Genomic DNA, 22434 nt, shown 5'->3' with positions numbered 1-22434 from the left:
CGCGCGGTGCCTGCGGTCGCCTGCCTGATGTCATCAGTGCGGGGGTTAAACGTGCCGCGAGCGCCTGAACCGAATCACGCGCAGCACCGCAGCATCGCGCCACACAATAGAGCCGCAGAACAATAGCTGCGCGCGGCGCTTCTTTCCCAGCGTGCGGCGGCGAACAGGGCCTAGTTCGTGCGGAGGGGTATCACCGGGAGCACGTTTAAAGCGCTGCGCTGCGGTGAGAACGGGCCGTTGTGTGTGTTTTGGACCCCCCCACCCCCAACGGGAGGGAGATCCGCGGAGCGCGCTGTAACGCGCTGCGGGAGGAGAGCGAGGCGGACTCAGCGCGGAGAGAGAGGCGGACGGAGAGGGGAGTGAATGGGCACGACTCCGCCAGCAACACTGCACCCTTCACTTCACCGATATTCATCCGTTCTCAACCGAGACATTTAGACCCACCGTGGGTCCTTCAGGCCAGCCAGCCAGCCCGGGAGCCAGCCGACGCACCGGGAGCCAGCGGCAGCCAGCGGGATGGGACGCGCCTGAAGCAACAGCAGCAGCGACGGACGAAGAAACAAGGAAGCGGACAGCTAGCTGCGCTCAGCACGGGCTAACGTGGGCTGATTGTTGGCGGATACTGATTCTAATGACCGACCCAGGAGCATGCGAGCTGATTCAGAGAGGTGAGCGGAGGATGGTGCGTGAGGGCTGGGTGTGTTCACCTCCACCTGCCCGGCAGCTTGGTGCGGAGCGGGGATAGCAGGAAAGCTGCTGCAGGGGGCGGACGGGCTGCTAGCATGCTAACGTGCTAGCACGCCTGACGTTACCCTTTTAGGGAGGCTGGGGGGAGGCAAGGAGGAGGGGTGCCCTCTCAGGTGTGTTAGTATTTAATTAACCGTGCACATGGTGTGTGGTCGGACAGGTGTGCCCGAGCTGAGCTGTGTAGGTGACTGTGACGGGCTAGCTGTTAGCTGTAGCTGCTATCTCCAATCGGTACCAGATGCGCATCTTCGTTATTGTCGCTGCTAGCTGCTGTTAGCTGCGCCCAGGCTGATTACAGGAGGTATTTAATTAGAAAAGCACCTTTCAGATGCTTCTCTCGGATTCTGTGGGCTCACAGGTGAGGAAGGAGGAAGCCAGAGAGAATCACTCAGCACCAGGATGTTAGCTTCACACGGAGGAAGCAGGAGAGTGCTTCACCCTGAGCGTTTTCATGCTCTCGTTTAAGGAGTTTAATCCTCTTCATTACCAACAGAAGCCACAGTGTCCGCGAGAAGCCCCCATAGAGTACCAAAGATAGGAGAAAAGGTTCAGAGCAGGGCTCAGTCACCATCGCAAACACCTGGATTTTTGAAACACCTGGGTTTGAACCCTAGAGTGAAGCAGCCCTGGCCTGTTAGGTATAACTGAGCCTGTTAACAGCACTGATAGGTTTTAATAATTACCTTTTTAAAATAATAATTCTTAACCTTTTCCCCGTGTGCCTGCTCTGCAGGGTCAGGGCTTCTTTCACTTTGGATTTTCATTGTAATAACCATGTCTTTGTTGGACTTGTGAAATTATAAGCTAACAAAATATAGTAGATCCACTTTTCCCAACTGATTCCAATTATGATTTTTCCTAAGTGTGACCAGCCAATATCATTTTCCTCCTAAGAACTGTAACTGACAGCATATACAAGCAAAAATCAACTTTACTTCTGTGCAGATGTTATTTTCACAATAAAATAAATGATTAAAATTCAGGACGTTCCAGGATCTTCTCCCACTAGAACAAAATAAAAGGCTCTGCTGCTGTGCACTCACCTGTACCTGACAGCTTTGACCTCACCAAAGCAGCTGCAACAGACTGATGGAAACAAATGTCAGGTTTCCAGCTTGTTTAGGACCTCAGCAGATAGCAGAACATCGTCTCCATCATTTCCCTCCTAACTGCGCTGATCCTGTCACTGCTCATACCGAGGCTGTCCCCGGCTGCATTCAGCTGTGTGAGGGTGTTTCAGGTGTCTCATCAGGTTTGTTGTTAAGCGCATTTTTGTGGCGAGCTTCCCACAGTGGACTTTGAACTGTGTGCATTCACTCACTGCGAGGAGCTTCAATGCTAATGACATGTTAGCACGTGGCTCTGAGTGTGCGCCGCTGTGCGGTCCGGGCCGAGGTCTGCCGATCCAGTCCCGGGCCGGTTGATCGGGGAGTCTGTAAAAATAAATTCAGTTTTTAGTGTTTTACAGGTGTGAAGTTGTGTATATCTGGGGATAAATTGATCACAATGTGTCTGACATGATCTGTGAGTAATCTGAGATTTCCAGATGTTTACAGCTGGCGTGTAACTCACCAACACGCACTCCAGTCCCCAGAGGAAGTGAGCTCAGCACACCTAAAACTGCTTCACAAATGCGCGCATTCAAACTCAAGTAAACGTCAGCTTTAGTTTGGGCTGATTTTGAAACTGCAGTCACTTTGAGTCCAACCTGAAAATAATCCAGTTGTAATGAGTTTGATAATGAGCTACAGAGCAGCCTAAAAATAATGATCGGCCCGTCCGCGCAGCGTTTCGTTTCCTCTGACTTGTGTTCCTGGTTTGGAGTCCACAGCCCTGTGGGCTTTTATCCCTCCTGTATCAGCTGAGTCGTGCAGGCGACTGGAGGATGTGAAGAATCACAAATCTTAAAATAATCGCTGGTCCTGTTTCTCTCGTCTTCTCTCGCCACAGGTCATGACCCCGACGCTTCTGTTCACTGCAGCAAAGCGGTCTATTCACCGTATCATAAATGACAAATTCACCAAAACGCAAACCAGAGAAAAAAGTTCATAAATGCTTTTAATCATATCTTTATGTCTTAGGTTTACAGCTGATTTTAAACATTTAATCAAACATTTGCTCACATCATTAAATATTCTTTAAAATATTTTTCATAAAAATGAGTTTTGATTTGCCAACAAAATAAAAGGACTGAAAGTTTTATTTTGAGATTTATTCCAGTTTTTCTCTATAAAATTAAAATGCACAAAGGAAGGGAAAAGTTATTTTAACTGTAAAGAAGTCAGACATTGACGGTAATGTTGAATGTGTGTCCTGCAGTTAAAGTCGTGTAAAGTGTGACGTGGATGTGTACCAGCTGAAGGAGTTTTACTATACTGTAACTTTCCAAGATGGCGGCGCGCAGTGGCTCACGGCTCTTCCTGTTGGTGCTCTTTTTTTTTATTTTTTTTATTTTTATTTGTTCCAATCTGATTGGACATCCTGTTCTGGTCTTCAACTGTGCGTCACCCCCCCGCCAACGGATTTCAGATTTATTTTATCAGCGAGTGTTAAAATGGTAAATGGACGGGTGCTTTTTTTACATGAGATCTGCCGTATATAACAAGCTCCAGTCACCTGTTCATACACTTCTATGAACACATCAGGAGCAAATCAGGGGAATCGCACTGGCTAGAGTCCTCCTGTTTCTTTGGCATTTTCGTAGATTGAACCAAAGAGAACTCCGTCTGACAGCATCAAACAGGATTTTAGCACCAACAGGCAGATTCCCACACAGCTGTGTGCTGAAAACTCTGCATATCCCAGCATAGTGTGCAGAGTGTGCTTTAAAGCTGAGGAAACCAGACACGTGGAGGACAGAAGAAGTGTGAGGCCTAAAAACTACAGCAGATGATCTGAAAGTCACATTCTTAAGAAACAGAAACAAATCCAGCAAAGACCTAAGAGATCATCTGGACCTTCAGCTGATCCATCTGCTGTTCACTGAAGCCTGATCAGAAACGGTCTCAGTGGAAGGACGGCTGTCAGGAAGGGAAGCGGGGAGGAAAGGCTGAGGTCTGCCACATTACACAAGAACTGCACTGAACATCAGTGGCAGCAGGTCTGATGGAGAGATGGATCCAAACCATCATCAGTATATATGGAGGAGGTCAGCAGAAGTCCAACGGTGTCTGCAGCCATCTGTGGAACACGGTGGAGGCTCTGTCCTGGTTTGGGCTGCGTTCAGTCAGTGCTGCTGGAGAGATCATTAAAACTGATCAATGCAGAAAAGTACCATCAGATTTGGATCCATTGTGCAGCACCATCTGCAAAGATCTGATTGGCAGTCGTGCTGAAAATGACCCCAAACACACAGCCAGTGCAGTAAAAGCGTCCCTGGATATAAACGCAGGTGAACACGATCAGTCATCAGTCGGCCTCCCCAGAGCCTGGACCTCAGCGGCACTGAAGCAGTGTGGGATCATCCCGAGACAGAACCAAACCAAAGGCAGAAACATCCAAAGAAGAGCTTTGAAGGTCCTTCAGGAAGCCCAGAGAACTGTTCCTGCAGACTGAAAGGAACCACAGGAAGCTCCTCAGAGAGAATAAAGGAGGTCACAGGAACACTGACTTTCAAGCCCGTTAGAACGGTTTTTGCCTCATGCTGTCTTTCCATAAATGCAGCTGTTCATGTTGCACGATAAATGATGATGATGAAGAAATGAGGGGTGGATCGAGACTTTTGCACAGTACTGTAACCTCTAATTCATGTCGTCATAAGCTGAATATTTTTCTGCTTTTGTTGAATAAAGTTTGGTTTCGGTTTAGCACTGTGACACTGTCGGGTGATTTTCATCCACCTGGTGGGGATGGTGTTACAAAGCTGCATGTTGGTGAGCTAGGGTTCAACATGAAGCTGATCAGTTTTATTGATGCTGATCTTGATTAAAAACACGAGCGCAAAGACCTGAGCTTCAAAATAAAGATGAGAGGACTTTTAAACCATCGATGGCCAGTTTGTTTATTTTTATTGATCCTCATGAAGTGAATATTGAACCAAATGAGATGTTTGAGGATATTGATCCTTCTATGTAACCACAGCTGTTTCTGCTGCTCAGTCTGCTGTCTTTAATAAGGATACGATGTTTTCAGTCTGAAGCCGCACAGCAGCCACATTATTGGTCAAATAGTGGCATTAAAACGGCTCCAACAGCACCAATAGAGGTCCAGTTCAGGGTGAAGCCGAGCAGACAGCAGCTACAGCTGCCTGTGTCAGCATCCACCTGTCAAAGAGGCCACGCCCCTAATAATGCAAACTTTATTTAAACAGGTGAGGATGAGAAACATCCTCCCTCATACAGCTGTTATGAAGGAGAATTATCCACAGAGATCAGTGCAGTTTGTTTCAGCTGTAAACATGTTTTTTCTGCTCACTAACTCACTGTGTTACGTTCATGTGTTTCTTCTCCCTCTGATTCCAGCTGACTTGTTCGGTGATGTCGGGCAGTAAGGCGCTGGGCGGTGGGGCCGGCGGGGGGGCGAGGCGCAGGCGGACACGGTGCCGGCGCTGCCAGGCCTGCATGAGGACGGAGTGTGGAGAGTGCCACTTCTGTAAGGACATGAAGAAGTTCGGAGGGCCCGGCCGCATGAAGCAGTCCTGCCTCCTGAGACAGTGCACGGCGGTGAGACGCATGCACGATACAACACGACATCACGCACCGAGCGCTGAGCCACGATTACAAAGTGCAGCATGAGCCTGATAATGAACTACACTGACGTTAGAGTTAACTGGAGAACTGTAAGAATACATTAAGTGGCCTCAGACTCCATCTCTGTTCTTGGACTCTGTGGTTCAGTTCAGTCGTTCTCCAGCTGATGCTCAGTGTTTTCACCGGTACAGCAGCCACGAGAACATCCCTCATAAAACCCACCTGTAACCCAGAGCTCGTGTTTAACAGCCCTGTTTCACCTTCGCTCGTCGTGTCTTGTCCTGTAGTCACAGGGAACTGTCCAGTCTTCTGTCATATAACTCCACACAGACTCACTGTGGGCTATGTGTGTTTATAGCTGAGTATAGTCACGCTGAAGGCTGACCTGAGTGGGAAAAACCTGCTAACAAAGTAGGAATGTGTGCAGCTCACAGAGGTGATCATCCAGGGCAGAAACACTGAGAGCACAACACATCAGTAACACATGACCAACACAAACCACTAAGCATCAACCAACAGGAGAAACCTAAAATCCCAAAGGTCTCACTCAGCGGTGCTTCACCGCAACCAGTCACCAACCACGAGTGGAAAGCCCCACCCTCACAGTGATTTTTAGAGCGAACACCATCAGGTTCAGTTAGTCTGCAGGTACGACCCCCATGAAAGGTCACCTTAGGCCTGGTAGGGCCTCAGGCTGTCATATATTCAGTTACCACTATTGCTTCAGCTGATATAAAGCTAATGATGCTCTCGTGTTGTCTTTGTGTTACATGATGCCCTTTGACCCCTCTCTTGATACTTTCCCACCACCAAGGAGCCGGTGCTCGTCCCAGTGCTGGTTTCAATGAACCGGTGAAACGCTTAAGAACGGGCCCGCGTTCCCACCGCGTTTCTGTGAACTGCTCCTTTACGTATGAGTGTGGGCGGGTCCTCGTCTGGACACGGAAGCCGAAGCGCACAAACGTGGGAGAACACGCTCCCCTTTCTGTGCTGCAAATACGTTTTAGGGTCCAAACCAAACTACTGCAGCATCTGTGTGCAGCACAGAGGGAAACACAGACAGCGATTAGAGCAAGACGACAAGTACGCACTTTGTGTCCTTTTATCTGTGATATGAACTGATACAAAGCAGCAAGTTCAGCCTTAGAGCCCAACCTAATTCACAGCCGTGAAAATCGCTTCGCTTTTCTCATGTAATACACATGTAATATGGTAGAAAACTTGATGTTGAGACGGCAGAGTCACGCCCTTATGCCGCTTTCATCACGCGTTCGTGGTTCGAGACCAGCTGGTTTGCGGGGCCGGAGTTGAACCCCTTTTTCGGCCGAGCACCGAGTGCTTCTGTGGTGGAAAACCCGCCTAACGGTGCAAATAAAGGCACCGACTCCGGAACCCTGTTGGTGGGAAAGAGGCTTCTGAAACCCTAAACTAGCCCCCCCCCCCCCCCTTCAGGATGTGGCAGCTGCAGATCAGCTGGAGCCGAGATGATGGGAAGAGACTGGTTAACGACCAGTAAACCCAGTTCAGCTCTTTGCTCTCAGGAGGAACCACAAACACTGTTTTTCTTACACATTCATGAATGTGTGACGTGTCAAAAGCATTTCAGTGCCCAGAGTCTAATTCAGGCCTATTACCCTCACTGTAAACGGAGCGAACCTCTTTGTTCGGTCTCATCCATAACCCAAAAGGATTCACGTCACCATCGCCTGGCAGAGAGAAAGCAGCACGTTCTGTCTTTGTCGTGGTTGTGGGACTGTTGTGATTCTGAAAGCTTGCATGTAAAACGTCCTCAGTGATCATCACTGTAAGACGGTGCAAGAAGGCGTCCACATACTTACGGTCATATCTCTACTCTGAGGAACGGTTAAACAGGTTTCCATGTCAACACAATCCTCCACTACACCTGCGCCTGTCCCTGATGGTAACGTGATCCACGCACAGGTGTGTGTGTGTCTGTGAGAGAGAGAGAGAGAGGGTGGGCAGTGCGCACACAAAAGCTGAAGGTGTGATTTATTGTTCTTTCTGTGTGTCGATTCTTCAAATAGCATCAGCCAAGAGCCCGAGCCCAGCGGGCGACGATGCTGGGTTTCCATGGCAACCGGAGATGGTTGCTGGCACTGTGAGTGAGAGCGAGTTGGCTTTGATCCATCGCCGTGGTTTCACAGAGATGCTTAACACAAATGCGCGCACACGCAGCGAGGCGATCTGCTGCTGCTCATATCGACGGAGATTTATTTATTTATCTGTTTTGCTGTAGCTTCGGGGTGGAGGAGGCAGCATGGAGGAATGCAGGTTAGGATGATGCTCCTCTGTACTCCCTCAGCAGGAGGAGAGACGCCCTCTGGTGTTTGCTGAGAGGATGAAGAGCAGCAGCTCGGCCCCTCCTCTGTATTTTCTGTGCTTGTGCTGGTTTGTCAGACTGATCTGTGTGCAGACTGCTGCTTCACTGAGGTAAATCAGTGACACCGGCCGCCTGCAGCTCATCACCTCAAGTCCTCACCAGGCGTTGGGGCCTCAGACTCCAGGTTCAGGGTTTCCAGGCTCTGACTGTGTCTTTGGAGGTAGACCACCCCCCCGGAAAGGCAATGAGTCTGAACCGTTTCTCTGGTGTCTCTAACCATCGTACAAAGGATGTGCAGGTGAGGAGTTTATTAAAGTCAGAGGGGAGGAGCTTCCTCTCAGCCACCTGTGCTCAGCAGACAGTTTCTACACACTCCTGAATCACATCCAGACACCTGAAGCACCTGCTGAGCTCACACCTCAGAGCTGAGAGTAAAACTGAAAGCATGAAGGTCGTTGATGCTCTCAGCAGTGTTTATGGACTGATCAGTGTGGAAGTGCTACTCCCCCCCCCCCCCCCATCTTTATGTGGTTCTTTTAAACACTGGGTGCGCAAAATGTTCTCTGGAAATGAAACTCATACAAATGCAAAAATACTTGTCAGCAAATTTGTATTTTTAATCCCAACACAAAAGTGATGCAAACCGCTGTACCCTGATACACCTGTGTCTCACCTGTCTGTGTCTGTAGCCGGTGCTGCCTCATACAGCCGTGTGCTTTGCGTGTGGAGAGGCGGGGAAGGAGGACACAGTGGACTCGGAGGATGAGAAGTTCAGCCTGTCTCTCATGGAGTGCACCATCTGCAACGAGATCATCCACCCCAGCTGCCTGAAGGTCAGTTTGCACAGAAAAGGCTTTTATTTTGAAACACTGTTTAACTTCCTGTGTTTTTCTTATCTGTAAGTGAAACTTTAACGATGTTGAGGAGAAAGTGGGTCGACGCAGCAGAGAGAAGACTGGAGCTAGCAGAGGGCTCACAGCGCTGACTGTCCCCGAGCTGTGAGTGAAGTCTCAGCATGAGGCTGAAACAAGAACCGGTGATGAGTCCTGAAGCTAAGACGGACTCTGAGCCAGGTGTTTCAGAGGGTCTGCACACTTTTCCACTGAGCCGAGTCCCAGAACGGGCTCCTGCATTCATCTGATGCAACAGACTGAAATGAAGCTGGCTGATTCATTCTTGCAGTTCCTAAAAATCAGAATAAGATGATCACACTTTTCAGCTTCAAATCCTTTCATTAGAAATCAGGCGCTCCCTTTTCCTTTGCAGCGGTGCGTTTGGTTCAGCTTGAGCCAAGATGGCAGAAAGAGATGATCCGGTCAGAAAGCTCAATGCAGAGAGAGAAAGGCGTGAAGGGTTTCTGTAGGCGTGCTCTGCTGTTTGTCTGCTGTGGGTCGCTCAGTAGCCCCGTGGATGCAGGTCTGAGTTTGCAGTGATGTTTATGGTGCTGCAGGAAAAAAAACACTGAAGAGTTTTATTGATGAGTGCAGCTCGCAGGCGGCAGCGTTGATTCATGCAAACAAAACAAAGGACGTTTTCCTTCCTCCTCTTGCTGAGCTGCCATCACCGAGGACACACTACTTTATTTAAAGTGGATTTATTGAAACAAGCTGCCAGCAGCAGCATCACAGTGCAAACCAGTGACTCAGCATAAGGCAAGTGGAAGCACAGACGAATTTACTGCTGTCATCACAGCAGCGTGTACCATTAAGAACCTGTGAAATAACAAATGCAGTAAGATCACACCTGCAGTCTGAGCATGAGTTATAAAAGCAGTGCATGAGACCATTCATGGATCTGTATGTACAGTAAACGGGGGGGGGGGGGGGGGGGGGCTGTTCAGTCTGTGCGTGGCTGTATGCTAAAAGCTATTCCTCAGCCTAGAGGTGCAACATCTCAAAACCCTGTAGTGCCTTCCTGAGGGCAGCAAGGTGGGCGAGTGCTGCCCCCGGTGATCCTATAGGCTCTGCTGTAACAGCGACAACTGCAGGTGGAGTTTGGGGGGGTGACTGTGACTGTTTGTGCCATGATGACGGCCCTCTGAAGAGCAGCCCCTACCGTAGTGCTCAGTCACTGAGACACTGAAAGTGTGATGGACAGGCAGATGGTGGAAAAGTGATCCCTGAGTGTCTCAGCAGGCGACACAAAAACTGAGCAGCTCCACAGTGTCGTGGTTTATATGTTCAGCAAGCAAACGGTCCCCGGTTTGATCCCGGGAGGAGACGCAGATCCCTTTGGTTTCTCAGGAAGGGCATCACAAAAAAAGTCTGCCAGATTAGGCAAAGCAGAGCTGCTCGCTGTGAACGAGGGAGCAGCCGGAAGTAGTTTAATGTTGAATAGAATTCCTGCCTGGGACGTTAGATCCATCCACCTTTGCTCTTCCTGTCACAGTGTGCAGTAAGCGATGCTCGGTAGAGAGATTGGTTTACTTTGGGTCAAAGGTCACCAGCTGCCAGCATCTGTAGCCTGGATGTGTTCATGTTCGTCGACCTTCAGCAGAAACGGTCTCCTTACATAAATTGTTGAAGTAGCTGCTTTTTACTGACGGCGTTCTCGCGCTCTGACGTGTCTGGGCTCGTCTCGTTCTTTTGTTTGAGGGAACGTAAACGCAGGGCCTCTATCCCGATGTGACGCGTTGATGTTTTTCAGCAGCGTTACGGTGGACTGAAGGATGTGGCGCAGCCCGGCTGAGCTTAAACCTGAGAAACTTCCAGAAGCAGCACGAGTGGCACTTTTATAGGATCAGGAAGACTTGAGGCTGGCGCTTCTGCCATGAAGTCCTGAGGGAGGTCTGAAAGCTTTCATTTGGATATTTTAGACTCTTATTTTCATGTTTACACAAGAGTCTGAAAACACACGTGTCTGTGCTTATGTGAGCGATCAGTCTTTATGTTGGAGGCAGATGTTCTCCCTCACAGCTGTGGGACAGACAGCCTGGTCTGGTCTGTTGGACCTGGTTGAGGCGTGTTGGTATGTTTCTGATGTTTCCAGGTGTGCTGATGCATGCTGTGTTTTCTCCTCAGATGGGTAAAGCTGAAGGAATCATCAACGATGAGATCCCAAACTGCTGGGAGTGTCCAAAGTGCCACAAGGAGGGCAAAACCAGTAAGGTGAGAATCAGACCAGTTCTGAGGACCAGTTCTGAGGAGCGGTCCTCCCAGGAAGACTGAGGCCTTCTTATGTCTGTGTGCAGGACCAGGCGGACGGCTCGGGGAAACGCAGGCTGGATAATGGCGAGGTGGGCCGGTGGAAGCTCACCGATGACCCGCCTCCTAAAAAGAAAGCCCCGCCCTCCCTGGAGGAGGGCGGACACAAGAGGAAGAAGGAGAAGGAGCTGCCTCCGGACAGCGGGCCCAAGAAGAAGGTGAACTCAAAAAGTCTGTTTATTAAACCACCAAACAGGAAGCAGCTGCTCTTCACTGGTGTCAGAGAACTGATCTCAGATCATTGATTGCTGTGATGTGTTAAATATTCAGTGTGAAACTCTGATGGTCATTTTGTTAAAAATGGCTGCTCCATCAGTGAGTTTGCAGCTCCGTATCCAAACTGTTGATGATGATGTTACTGTTCTGGAGTCTGCAGCTGCCTGAGGGTTCGGGTCCCTTCATGTGGACCTGATCTGTTTCTGATCGTAACTGTTTCCTGTTTGTTTCTCAGATGAAAGGTGGCCACGAGAAACGTCTGAAAAAGGTACGAAATCATCAGATACTCTCTTCACTGCTTCAGCAGACCTCTGCTCCCTGTCCAGCATTACTGTTTTTCTGACATCTGAAGTATGCCACATGTGACCGTTCTTGATTCACATGTCCAGTTTGCTGCCGTCTCCTGTGTTTGAGGCACTTTTTTATGATTTGATGTCTTTTCTCTCTGTTACCTTTCAGTGAGCACTTGAAGCTTTTTGAAGATGTTTTTCTGCATCAGTAAACGCTGACAGCTCCTGAATCTGTCATCTTTTCTCTTATCAGAAACCCAAACAGGAAGCGGCGGAGTCCAACGGCCCCTCCTCCTCTGGGGGTGGAGCCGGAGGGCCGCAGGGCTCCTCCACTTCTTCCTCTTCTCAGCCAGGGGGAGGCGGAGGTGTGGGCGGGACGTCGAGCGCTGACCAGCGCTCCCATCACAGAGAGAAACTGGAGCGATTCAAGAGGATGTGTCTGCTTGAGCGCCGGCCCTCCTCATCGTCCTCTTCCTCCTCCAGCTCCGAGTCTGACTCGGAGTCCGACTCTGACGACTCCCTGAGGGGGGAGCAGGGGGGAGGATCCTCCCCGTCGTCCTCCTCGCCGGCCCCGCCTCCTCCTGTTGTTTACAGCAACAGCGGCGGCAGCCGGGCGGAGCGGGAGAGGAGGGAGAGGGAGCGGCGTCTGGCTGAGCTCGGCTTCAGTGCCAGCGAGGAGTCGGAGGGGGAGGGAGGGAGGGGGGAGGAAGAGGAGCGGGAGGATGAGCAGGCGGGTGGAGGTGCCGATAAGTCCCGGCGGAGAGGGGAGGCGGGGCTGCCTCCAAAGGGACGCAAAGGAGGACTGATGGATGGAGAGGATGAGGACACGCCCACATCAGACAGGACCAGGAAAAACTCCACCTCCCTTCCCCCGCCCTCACCCCTATCTTCCAGTCAGATGCCACCGTCCTCGCAGCATGACGGCTTCACGGGGAAGCAGCGCAGCAATGGGCAGGAGGCACGCAACGGACGGACACGAGGAGGGGGCCGGGAGGGAGGGGAAAAGGAGAACGCCAGCGGCGTTTTGAGCAATCACAGACACAGCGGGGGTGGAGCGGGCGGGGCCAAAGGCAGCGGCAGCCGCAGCAACAAGATCAGAAACAACAATAAGAACCAAACATCGAGGAACAGCGTCTCCTCATCCTCCTCCTCTATCCCCACCTCCAATGGGGGAGGAGGCGGGGCCAGCGCTCTCATGATGTCAGCAATGGCGGCTTCCCCCTGCTCACAGCCGTCCCGCCTCGGCCCACGCTCTCAGATGATGAAGCGCAGCCCGCCGGCCGTGCCCTCGCCACCCCGCCCCGTGCAAATGGAGAGGCATCTCGTGCGGCCCCCACCTGCGTGCCCAGAGCCCAGCTGCCTGCCGCTGGACTCCGGCGCCGCCCACATCATGACACGAGACGTGTGGCTACGAGTCTTCACCTTCCTGACCCACCGAGAGCTGTGTGTCTGCATGAGGGTCTGCCGCACCTGGAGCCGCTGGTCAGTCACTGAGAGGTCACAGAGTGTAAGAGGGCGGGGTCTCATACGACAGCCTGTCAGAGCCGCTGTAGGTCAAGATAATTCAATTCAGAGCAGGAACTGCACAGTCACACTTTGACTCCACCCCCAATCGTGCTATCACATGCACGGGAGGAGGTGCAACCATATGAATGATGTAATCCTTCATCACTTAGTAAACCAAAAACATCCGCCATGTTTGTTTTTAACCTGCAGTGGTGCTGATGAACTGTCTGCTGATTGGTTAATTATTGTGAGACAGAAAATATTAATTATTAGGAGGCTCAGCGTGTTGTCTCGAGTTTCTGAGTGTGGCTGAAGCTTGAAGCTGCAGGAGCGCTGTGCTCCTGTCTGCATCCCAGTAAACAACAGTAACTGACCTTCGCCTCAGTGTCTCTGTCAGCTGCTGTCATCAAACCTGTGGAGTAAAGACCTGAACCTCTCGCCTCTTCCTCCTCCAGGTGCTGCGACAAACGGCTGTGGACCCAGATCGACCTGAGCCGGCAGCGCTCCATCACCCCCCCGATGCTGAGCGGCATCATCCGCCGGCAGCCCGTCTCCCTCAACCTGGGCTACACCAACATCTCCAAGAAGCAACTGATGTGGCTCATCAACCGCCTGCAAGGTGACCGACCGTTATGAACACGCTCTGTTAGTTTCTCCAGCCAGAAACGGGGAAGTGACGGCACAATGAATGAGCTGAATAAGAAGGAACACAGCAAATATCTGTGTGCATCAACAACATGAAAACGTTTAATATAATTTTTTTATTATACGTGATGAGGAGGGAGCCCAAAATAAACTGTGCACTCATCAGTCCCAGGTTAAAGCATCAGTCTGAGGAAATCGTTAAACTCTGCACCAAACTGTCCTGTGGCAGCGTTTCTGTCGGTCCTCAGGAGTTCAGACTGTGCAGCTGTGGCTGAAATCAGGAGTGGGGCTGCAGTGTCAGATGAAGCTGCTTTGGGGCTGAAATAAGTTCTGAAAAGTCGCGTTTATGTCATTCAGTAAAGATCCTTCTAATGTTTCCCATCGGAGTCACTCTGGGTTTAATTTGTGGGGAAACGAGCCAAACGTGAGCTCCCTGCAGCCTAAAAAGGCTCAAACTAAAAAGCTGACTTAAATTCACTATTTAAAACTCTTATTCTGAAGAAACTGAAGTTGTGAGAACTTCTGTCTGACCGAATCACCTTCATGTATTCATCCGCTCACGATGTGGGTGGAGCAGAATCTGAAGACTTGTGTTTTTAATGTCTCATTGTGGACTGACTGATTTTGATCCCCGTGTGTGTGTGCGTGCGTGTGTGTATGCGTGCGTGCGTGTGTGTGTGCGTGTGTGTGTGAGACTTGTGCTGCATGCAGCTGACAGTCACATTCACAGCCAGCAGCTTTCAGGGACATTTTCAAGCCTAAATGTGAAATCGTGCCCTTTCGTTGCCTTCGGTCTTCCTCCTGCACCAGGGGTCGGCAACCTGTAATCCAGAAACAGCCATTTGAACCCGGTTTCCATGGAAAACAAAACCGTGAGAGCTGCAAATACTCGCGGAAGCCGGTAGCCGCTACAGCGAGTGACGCATATATTGAGAAACGTAAATAGATAAATAGATAAATGATTTTATTTTAATATTCACAATAATGTTCCAATTTAAAACTACAACAAAAACCGAACTGACAAATATAAAATGCACTTCAATTGGATACTTATAATTTACTTCCGTGAGCCGCACAGAGCTGCAGATTAAGCCTGAATGAGCCGCGGGTTGCCGACCCCTGTCCTAAGCAGTCACATCTAAACTCATCACACAGGTGCAGAGCACCTGCACCCACCCACTTTGCTCACAGTTCCAAACGTGTGTTTTAATTGGCCGTTGTCCTCGGTAGCATGTGTTGCTGTCATTGACAGAATTGGTGTCGCTCTAAAGTTTCATTGGAAATCAAACGTTTTCCTGAGGTGAAGCTCTGTGGGTGAGTGGCTCCACCTCTCACCTGAGTCTCACCTGCGTTCTCTGTCCCGCTCAGGTCTGCTGGAGCTGAATGTGTCGGGCTGTCCGTGGGCAGCGGTCTCCGCTCTGTGTCAGGCAGTCTGCCCCTGCCTGAAGCTGCTGGACCTCAGCAGAGTCGAGGACCTCAAAGACTCTCACCTGAGAGAGCTGCTGGCCCCCTCACCTGACACCAGGACAGGTGAGCTGCCACCTGACTTATGTCAAAACACAGAGGGTTAATCCACAGTTGGGAAGGCTCTAAGGTTCTAAGATGTTTGAATTTCTGCTCTCTGATTGGTCCTTCAGCCCACGGTGAAACCAGAGTGGGGCGTTTCCAGAACGTGACGGAGCTGCGATTGGCTGGTTTGGACCTGACGGACGCGTCGTCGCGCCTGTTGGTGCGTTACGTTCCTCACCTGACCAAGTTAGACCTGAGCCATTGTGGGAATATCACCGACCAGACGGTGCACACGCTCACCTCCCCCATCTCCCCCCTGAGGGAGAGCCTCACCCACATCAACCTGGCAGGTAAATGACACCTGAAATTCACTGTTATCATGTGTGACCCCTCCCTGTACATTCAGTCCCATAATACCCCTGTAATACCCAGACTCCACCCCACACCACAGTCAACCTCACACAGAAGTTACCCTGCAGCACATGCAGTTCTGCACTACTTTACACTTACGTGTGTGTGTGTGTGTGTGTGTTTCAGGTTGTGTTAAGGTGACGGAGCAGTCCATCCCGTTGCTGCGTCGCTGCACCTCCCTGCAGACGGTGGACCTGCGCTCCTGCTCCCTCCTCTCCTCTGACACCGGACAGCTGCTTTCCTTCCCCTCCCACACCACCTCCACTGCCACCTCCTCCTCTTCCTCTTCTACTACCACCACCACTGTCGCTGCTTCATCCTCCTCCACACCTGCCTCCTCCTCCTCCTGTCCTCCTGAAGACAGAACGCTGCTAAAGAACAGCTAAAGTCCTCCTTCACGTCATTTGACACTTGAGTCCAGATGGCCTACGAGCCCGGCCTCGCTCCTCATTACACTACAGACAGGTGAGGAGGAGGAGCTGTGCAACATTGCTCCTGATGCTGGAAGAGTTTGGCTTTGTTGGCGAGTGGTGAGAAGGAGGGACATTTTTTGGAAAAAGTTGTTGGTTATAGTTAAAAATAGAAACCCTGAGCATGTACATATTTGTTCTCTGTATAATTTGGGTGTGTGTATATATCTGTAGGTTACTGTAAATGACCCCTGACCTTTGAAACATCCCCCACCTTCTTAAACACCCCCATCTCCTTCCTTCGTTTCCGTCCTTCCACCCTGCGCCCAGTCATCACACCTGTGAGCCGTCCCCCTGCTCATCGGTGTCTGCAGAACACAGAACGGTGGCATCGTGGCGCCCGTCTGTGTGCCCGAACACAAACCCACAGAAAGGTTCAAGCTGTGACAAAGCTCCACGCTGTTCATGCAGGAAGGTTGCTGCTCGGCTGCCGGTCTCCTCTGCTGCTTTGTGCTAAGCTCAGCTCACCTCTGTGTCGCTCACGTTTATTTGTGTCCCTCACCTGAAGCTTCGTCACACTACACATTTTATTTACTCCTCTGCACAGACGACACTTTCACTCTGCTCAGATCGATCGATCGATCCCCGCCTCAACGTAAAACCTGACCAAGTTTATTCAAACCGGTTTGCTCTGATTGGCGGTTCGCTCCTGAATTCAGCTAACGTGGCGAAATCTTCACATTTACGAAGCAGGAGCCGCTAAATGAGCAAAGACTAACGTTCGTTAATCGACTGTTTCTTAAAGCTCATCATTTTTCTCCAAACAAAGAAATCTGAGTAAAACGTGTTTATAAATTCTCAAACAGTCTCACAGCAGGTCATAACTGAAATCTGACCTCAGCGACGGTTCACCCCGAAATAAAAGCGACCTATCAGAGGTTTAAACTTCGCTCGTCTTAATTGTGACTGCAGCCAACAGCTGAGCGCTGTCCGAACTATTAATCATGCAGCAGATCAGAGAAAGTTACAATCACGGAGCATCCTCGGTGCTTTTGTCCAACACACCATCCACAACTCAAAGATGTTCACGGTCACTGTGATGAATCACAGACACCGGACCCAGAGGGGAAATACCGATCAGTTCCTGTTGATGGATTAATCGATCAATAACTCGGACTAGTTTTACATTTAGGTGAATCTCAGTTGCTGTTTTTGTAACACTGATTATAAACAGCTTGCTGGAGGCAGCAGAGAAACGTTTTGTACCTCAGTGTGGAGCTGATGAGACCATGATGAATGTATCACAAACAGCAGGAATCAATGTTAGCAGTCCGTGTGAGCAGGAGGGAGCTGAAACCAGCTGCAGAAGAGCCCCAGGTGTCCAGAAAACTGCTGTATCAGAGACAGAAACACTGAGACCACCTGAGTTCAATCATTTTTAAGAATAAACATGCTGTCAAAGTTTTTCTGTCACATTGAGTCTGGAGGAAACGAGTGAAAGATTACCACCAACTTCCTGTTGCCCTGCAGGTCCTCCAAAGGTTCCTAAACTGTGATGAAAACTCCTGCAGTCTAAACGGGGGCGTACCTTTGCTCAGCACACAGGTGGCCTACAGCAGCAGACATTACTCAGATGAAAAAGGACAGGGTCGTGTTTTTAGCTACTGTAAGTGTTTGCTGTCCAGGTGAACGTGGAGAAATCTTCACTCCTAATATTTGTTATCCAGCTCCAACAGTCGCGTCTTCATCGGTCGACCCTGAAACAAAACAGCTGTAGACGAACAGGTGAAGTCGGTATGGGTGTGAGTCGCTGCTAAAACCTTTCTGTACCTCTACACCCGATCGATGGGACGGAGGGAGTTGGGTGGGTTGGAAAGTGGAGCAGGCTAGCAGTTTCCCCGCGCTTCCAGTGTTTGTGCTGAGCAAGGCTAACAGGCTGATTACTGAAGGGACTCTTCAGCTATGATTTTGTTTCCTTGGCAGCATCGCAGGTGAACTTTGGTCAGGTGTGGTTTGTGTTCAGGTGTTGCTCCTCCCTCTGGGCGTGTGATCGACCGTGCTGGGTGTGTTTGAAACTGAGCCTCAATCATCCCTATTTGATTTTTATATCTCGTCTCCATCACCTCCGATCAGCTTCCTCTGATCAATCATCAGTTTTCTCAGGAGTATTTGTTGTCTTTAATTTTTTTGTTTTAATTTTGTGCCACAGCAGCGCTTCCATCCGCTCCAAATGGAGACATTCCTGTTTTCTAGTAGCTCGCACTCCATTTTATCAGCTTCCTGTTGTTGCTGCATTGTTCAGGTTACTTTGATTAAATCTGAATCTGTTTGCTGAAGAAACCCATTTCTGCCAGGAAAAGAAAAACGTGTATGAAAAGGTCTGTCCTGACTTCACTTAGAAATCTTGTATGTGTAATCTTGCTTTTGTGTTTGAACAACCTTAATTTAGCATATCGGTATCATATCCCCAGTTTTTTATCATTTGCCATCAGATGATCTTGTGTTTCCTGTCTGGACTCGTCTCAGGTTATCTCCTAATTTAGTCACTCTGTAGTTGCGACCTAGAAAACCAAGATTGTGACTTTGGGTCTTAAAATTATAAGCGTTTCATAAAACATTTGTTTTCTTGGCTGCAATGGGCTTCTGTAGTTTCTCGTGGGTGTCACTTATGAAAAATAATTCAGTTGTATTTGAGCCAAGTTTTAGATTTTAATGGATAAAAGCAGGGAATTTTATTATAAAGACATACTTTGGTTGCACAGATGTTTCATAAGTGGCGCCCAGATGTTCAGCTGTGACTGTCGGGTTTATTTTCCATGTGTGTGAACTGGTTGTTCATCATGGGGGGTGGAGGGTGGCTGGGGTCATAAATGTTCTTTATTTCATACTGTTTGTGTTTTAAAATGTGCACGACTGCGACACATCAGACGGCCGAACACATCACAGCAGTTTAAATGACTAAAACCTCGTTTTCAGGGTAGAGTCGAGCAGATGCATCGGCTCGACATGTTGGTTAGCTGCAGTCATTGCTGCTTTAGCTCTGCTGCTCAGATATCACTCACACTATAAAAACTGCCGGACGGCGGTGACAGGGAAACCGCCACATTTCTCTAGCTAGCTCACATTAGCTACCACGGCCAGTTTTTATTTTATTATCAACCGGCTAACAGGCTAACAGTGGTTTGTTTTTGGATAGAGAAATAAAAACTGGAATAAATGAGTGCTGGCTAGTAAATTATATCAAAAATGAGGGGGAAATCGGTTAAGTGGTTAACACTCTTGGTAATTTTCAAATGAGAATCCAGATGGAAAAATAAAAACAGGAATAAATGAAGTTTAAGAAACTAGATCGAGCAGGAAATTAGGTTTATTTATGTCAGCAGAGCGTTAGCTGGCTAAAAATGCACCTTTCAGCTAATGAGCTAACACCAGCTAATTTAAATTTAGAAACCAGACAAAAAGTAAACAAAAACAAATGTAAAAGTAAGTAAATTACAAAAACTGGGAAAATGTTTAATCTTCTTAAGCTATCTCAGTTAAGGTGTTAGCAAGCTTTGTTCAAAAGAAATGGATATAAAGCTTCTGAAAATTACAGTTTTTTAAGCTAGCCCACAATAGTTAAAATTTAGCTAAATTATACGTGTATTTGTTTTTTTAAATATGGTTCATTATTAAGCTAATAAGCTAACACTAGCAACTTTTTTTTTTTTTAACCTACATTAGTTTCAGAATATATTAGTGTGACATTTATCCAGCTGGTTTTATTCAAAAATCTAAAAGTTAGTGACTAAAAGGAAATTTAAGCTCCTAAGCTAGCTAGTGTTAGCTTGTTGGTATATGTTAGAAACTCAGTTTTTAGCATCTGTCTGTTTTAAATACTTAAAACTGCCAGTGTTGAACTCTGGGAATCCGAGAAATCGTGTTTTCACATAATCGTTCAGTCGTCGGTTCTGTTTTCTGGTATGAGTGAATATCGCAGCACTGCGGTCGAGGCTTCGGGCTGCTGTCGGCCATTCAATAAAAGTATTAAGGATGAATTTTAAATCGCCGTGACGCCTTGTTCTGCCATAAATGCACCAGATCAACTGTTAATGTGTGAATGGGTCAGCTTTTATATTTGGGTTTCTTTTTTCTTTTTTTTTGTATCTGTGACATTTATTTTTTGTATTGTGGGGGTGACATCTCTCTGATGCTTCAGCTAGCAACAAGTGAGGAGGTCAAATCTGATTGGACGATAATTGACTCCTGAAAGTTGTCTTCCCATCAGATGTCTGCACTGTCCTCAGGATCTTAGTAAAAACTGAATCCTTCATGTGGTATTTGATCTGTTTGGGGTTTGTTTTTGTTTTCTAAGATGCACTGGATCATCATCGTCATCCTCGCCTTTTGCCAAAAGTAGTTTTTGTTGTGAAAAGGGGCATTTTTATCCTGTTTTCCCTCTGTTGGGTTCTTTTTATACTTTGTCCATGACTCTTCCATTGTGTTGATGTTTTAAAAAAAAAAAAAAAAAAAAAAGAGGAAGATGTTGGAATGAACAGTAAATACACACAAAAAGACTCAAGGCAGCTACGTATGAGTGACTACTGTAAAATGACTAATAAAGAAGCAATGGGTTTGTTTTTACAGCCTGCGTCTCTTTATTGACCTCAGCAGCCGTCTCCGAGAGCTGGGCCTCGCTTCAGCCTGGATCTGTGACCAGCTCAGCATTTTCTGACACTTCACTTTATAGTAAAACTGCAAAAATCAATTTTTAAATAGGCTTAACTGCTTGACTTCTGTAATACACCGGGTCATGGGGCCAGCAGCCTAAGCAGAGAAGCCCAGCCCTCCCTCTCCCCAGTCACCTCCTCCAGCTCGTCAGCGGGACCCCAAGGTGTTCCCAGATATTATCTCTCTAGCGTGTCCTGGGTCTGCCCCGGGGCCTCCTCCCGATGTGACACCTGAGAGGTATCCTACTCAGATGCCTGAACCACCTCAACTGGCTTCTTTCAATGTGGAGGAGCAGCGACTATACTTTGAGCCCCTCCCAAATGGCTGCCCTCCTCATCCTATCTCTATGGGGGAGGCCAGCCACCCTTCAGAGGAAGCTCATACACTGCTCAAAAATTTAAAGGAGCATTTCAAACACATCACATCACAGAGGGGAAAATCCTGCTGATATGGACTGGGTAATGTGTGAGGAATGAAATGAAAATCATGAACCTACAGAGGCTGAACTCAAACACCCTGAATATCAAGTGAAAAATGATGCAGCAGGCAGGTTTAGATTGCTCTGATTTCACTGCAGTGACTCTAAATGCTGTTTGGCCCCCACATGCTTGTACGCGTGCCTGATAACATCAGGGCTCCTAATGAGACGATGGATGGTGTCATGGAGGATCTCCTCCCAGAGCTGGACCAGAGCATCACTGAGCTCCTGGACAGTCTGAGGTGCAGCCTGGCGGTGTCGATGGACCAAAACATGATGTCCCGGAGGTCTTCTGTTGATTTAGGTCAGGCAAGCTTGGGGGCAGTCAGTGTATCAAGTCCTTCATCCTGCAGGAACTCGCTGCATACTCTCACCATGAGGTCGGGCATCGTCGTGCACCACGAGGAACCAGGACCCACTGCAGCAGCGTGGGGTCTGACAGGTGATACCTGATGGCAGTCAGGGTGCTGTAGCCTCACCTGTAGAGGTCTGTGTGTCCCTCCATGGATACGCCTCCCAGACCATCACTGACCCACCACCAATCCGGTCATGCTGAACGATGTTACAGGCAGCAAATACCTCTTTCTAAATACAAAACTAGTAAAAACAAACAAATAAAAAAGCCAAGGGAAAAATATGAGTGTCCTCCACCTGTGAAACCATTCCTGTTTTTGGCGGTTGTTTATTTTTTGCTCCTCTGCTGCAAATGTTAATTTCATGAACACCAAAGCACCTGAAACTGATTAACACCCCCTCTGCTACTTACTGACCACATCAGCATCACAGACGTTTCACTGACTAATGCTGAACTATGGTCAACAGTATCAAAGCTGCACTGAGGTCCAACAGGACAAGCACAGAGATGAGTCCACTGTCAGAGGCTGTAAGAAGATCATTGGTAACCTTCACTAATGCTGTTTCTGTACTGTGATGAATTCTGAAACCTGACTGAAACTCTTCAAATAAACCGTTCCTCTGCAGATGATCAGTTAGCTGTTTTACAACTACTCTTTCAAGAATCTTTGAGAGAAAAGGAAGGTTGGAGATTGGCCTATAATTAGCTAAGACAGCTGGGTCAGTGATGGCTTTTTAAGTAGAGGTTTAATTACAGCCACCTTGAAGGTCTGTGGTACATAGCCAACTAATAAAGACTGATTGATCATTTTAAAGATTGAAGCATAAATAATTGGAAAGACTTCTTTGAACAGTCTAGTAGGAATGGGATCTAATAAACATGTTGCTGGTTTGGAGGAAGTAACTATTGAAGTTAACTCTGAAAG

At 48.6% G+C, this 22434-nt stretch overlaps 1 protein-coding gene across 1 annotated transcript; it reads left to right on the top strand.

Annotated features, from left to right (window-relative positions):
* The first annotated feature begins 72 nt into the window (after positions 1-72).
* Positions 73-20589, top strand: fbxl19 (F-box and leucine rich repeat protein 19). Its single transcript, XM_030735984.1, has 11 exons — positions 73-668; positions 5208-5408; positions 8466-8609; positions 10797-10883; positions 10967-11137; positions 11431-11463; positions 11739-12967; positions 13447-13610; positions 15005-15166; positions 15274-15495; positions 15683-20589. The coding sequence occupies exons 2-11, from the start codon at positions 5223-5225 to the stop codon at positions 15940-15942; spliced, it is 2658 nt and encodes an 885-aa protein (XP_030591844.1). The 5' UTR covers positions 73-668; positions 5208-5222; the 3' UTR covers positions 15943-20589.
* Positions 20590-22434: the final 1845 nt, after the last annotated feature.

This window comes from Archocentrus centrarchus, chromosome 8 (genome assembly GCF_007364275.1).
Source record: "Archocentrus centrarchus isolate MPI-CPG fArcCen1 chromosome 8, fArcCen1, whole genome shotgun sequence".
In the NCBI taxonomy this organism is placed as follows: Eukaryota; Metazoa; Chordata; class Actinopteri; order Cichliformes; family Cichlidae; genus Archocentrus; species Archocentrus centrarchus.
The sequence above is the reverse complement of the archived record's forward strand: the minus strand, read 5'-3'. Positions and strand labels throughout refer to the sequence as shown.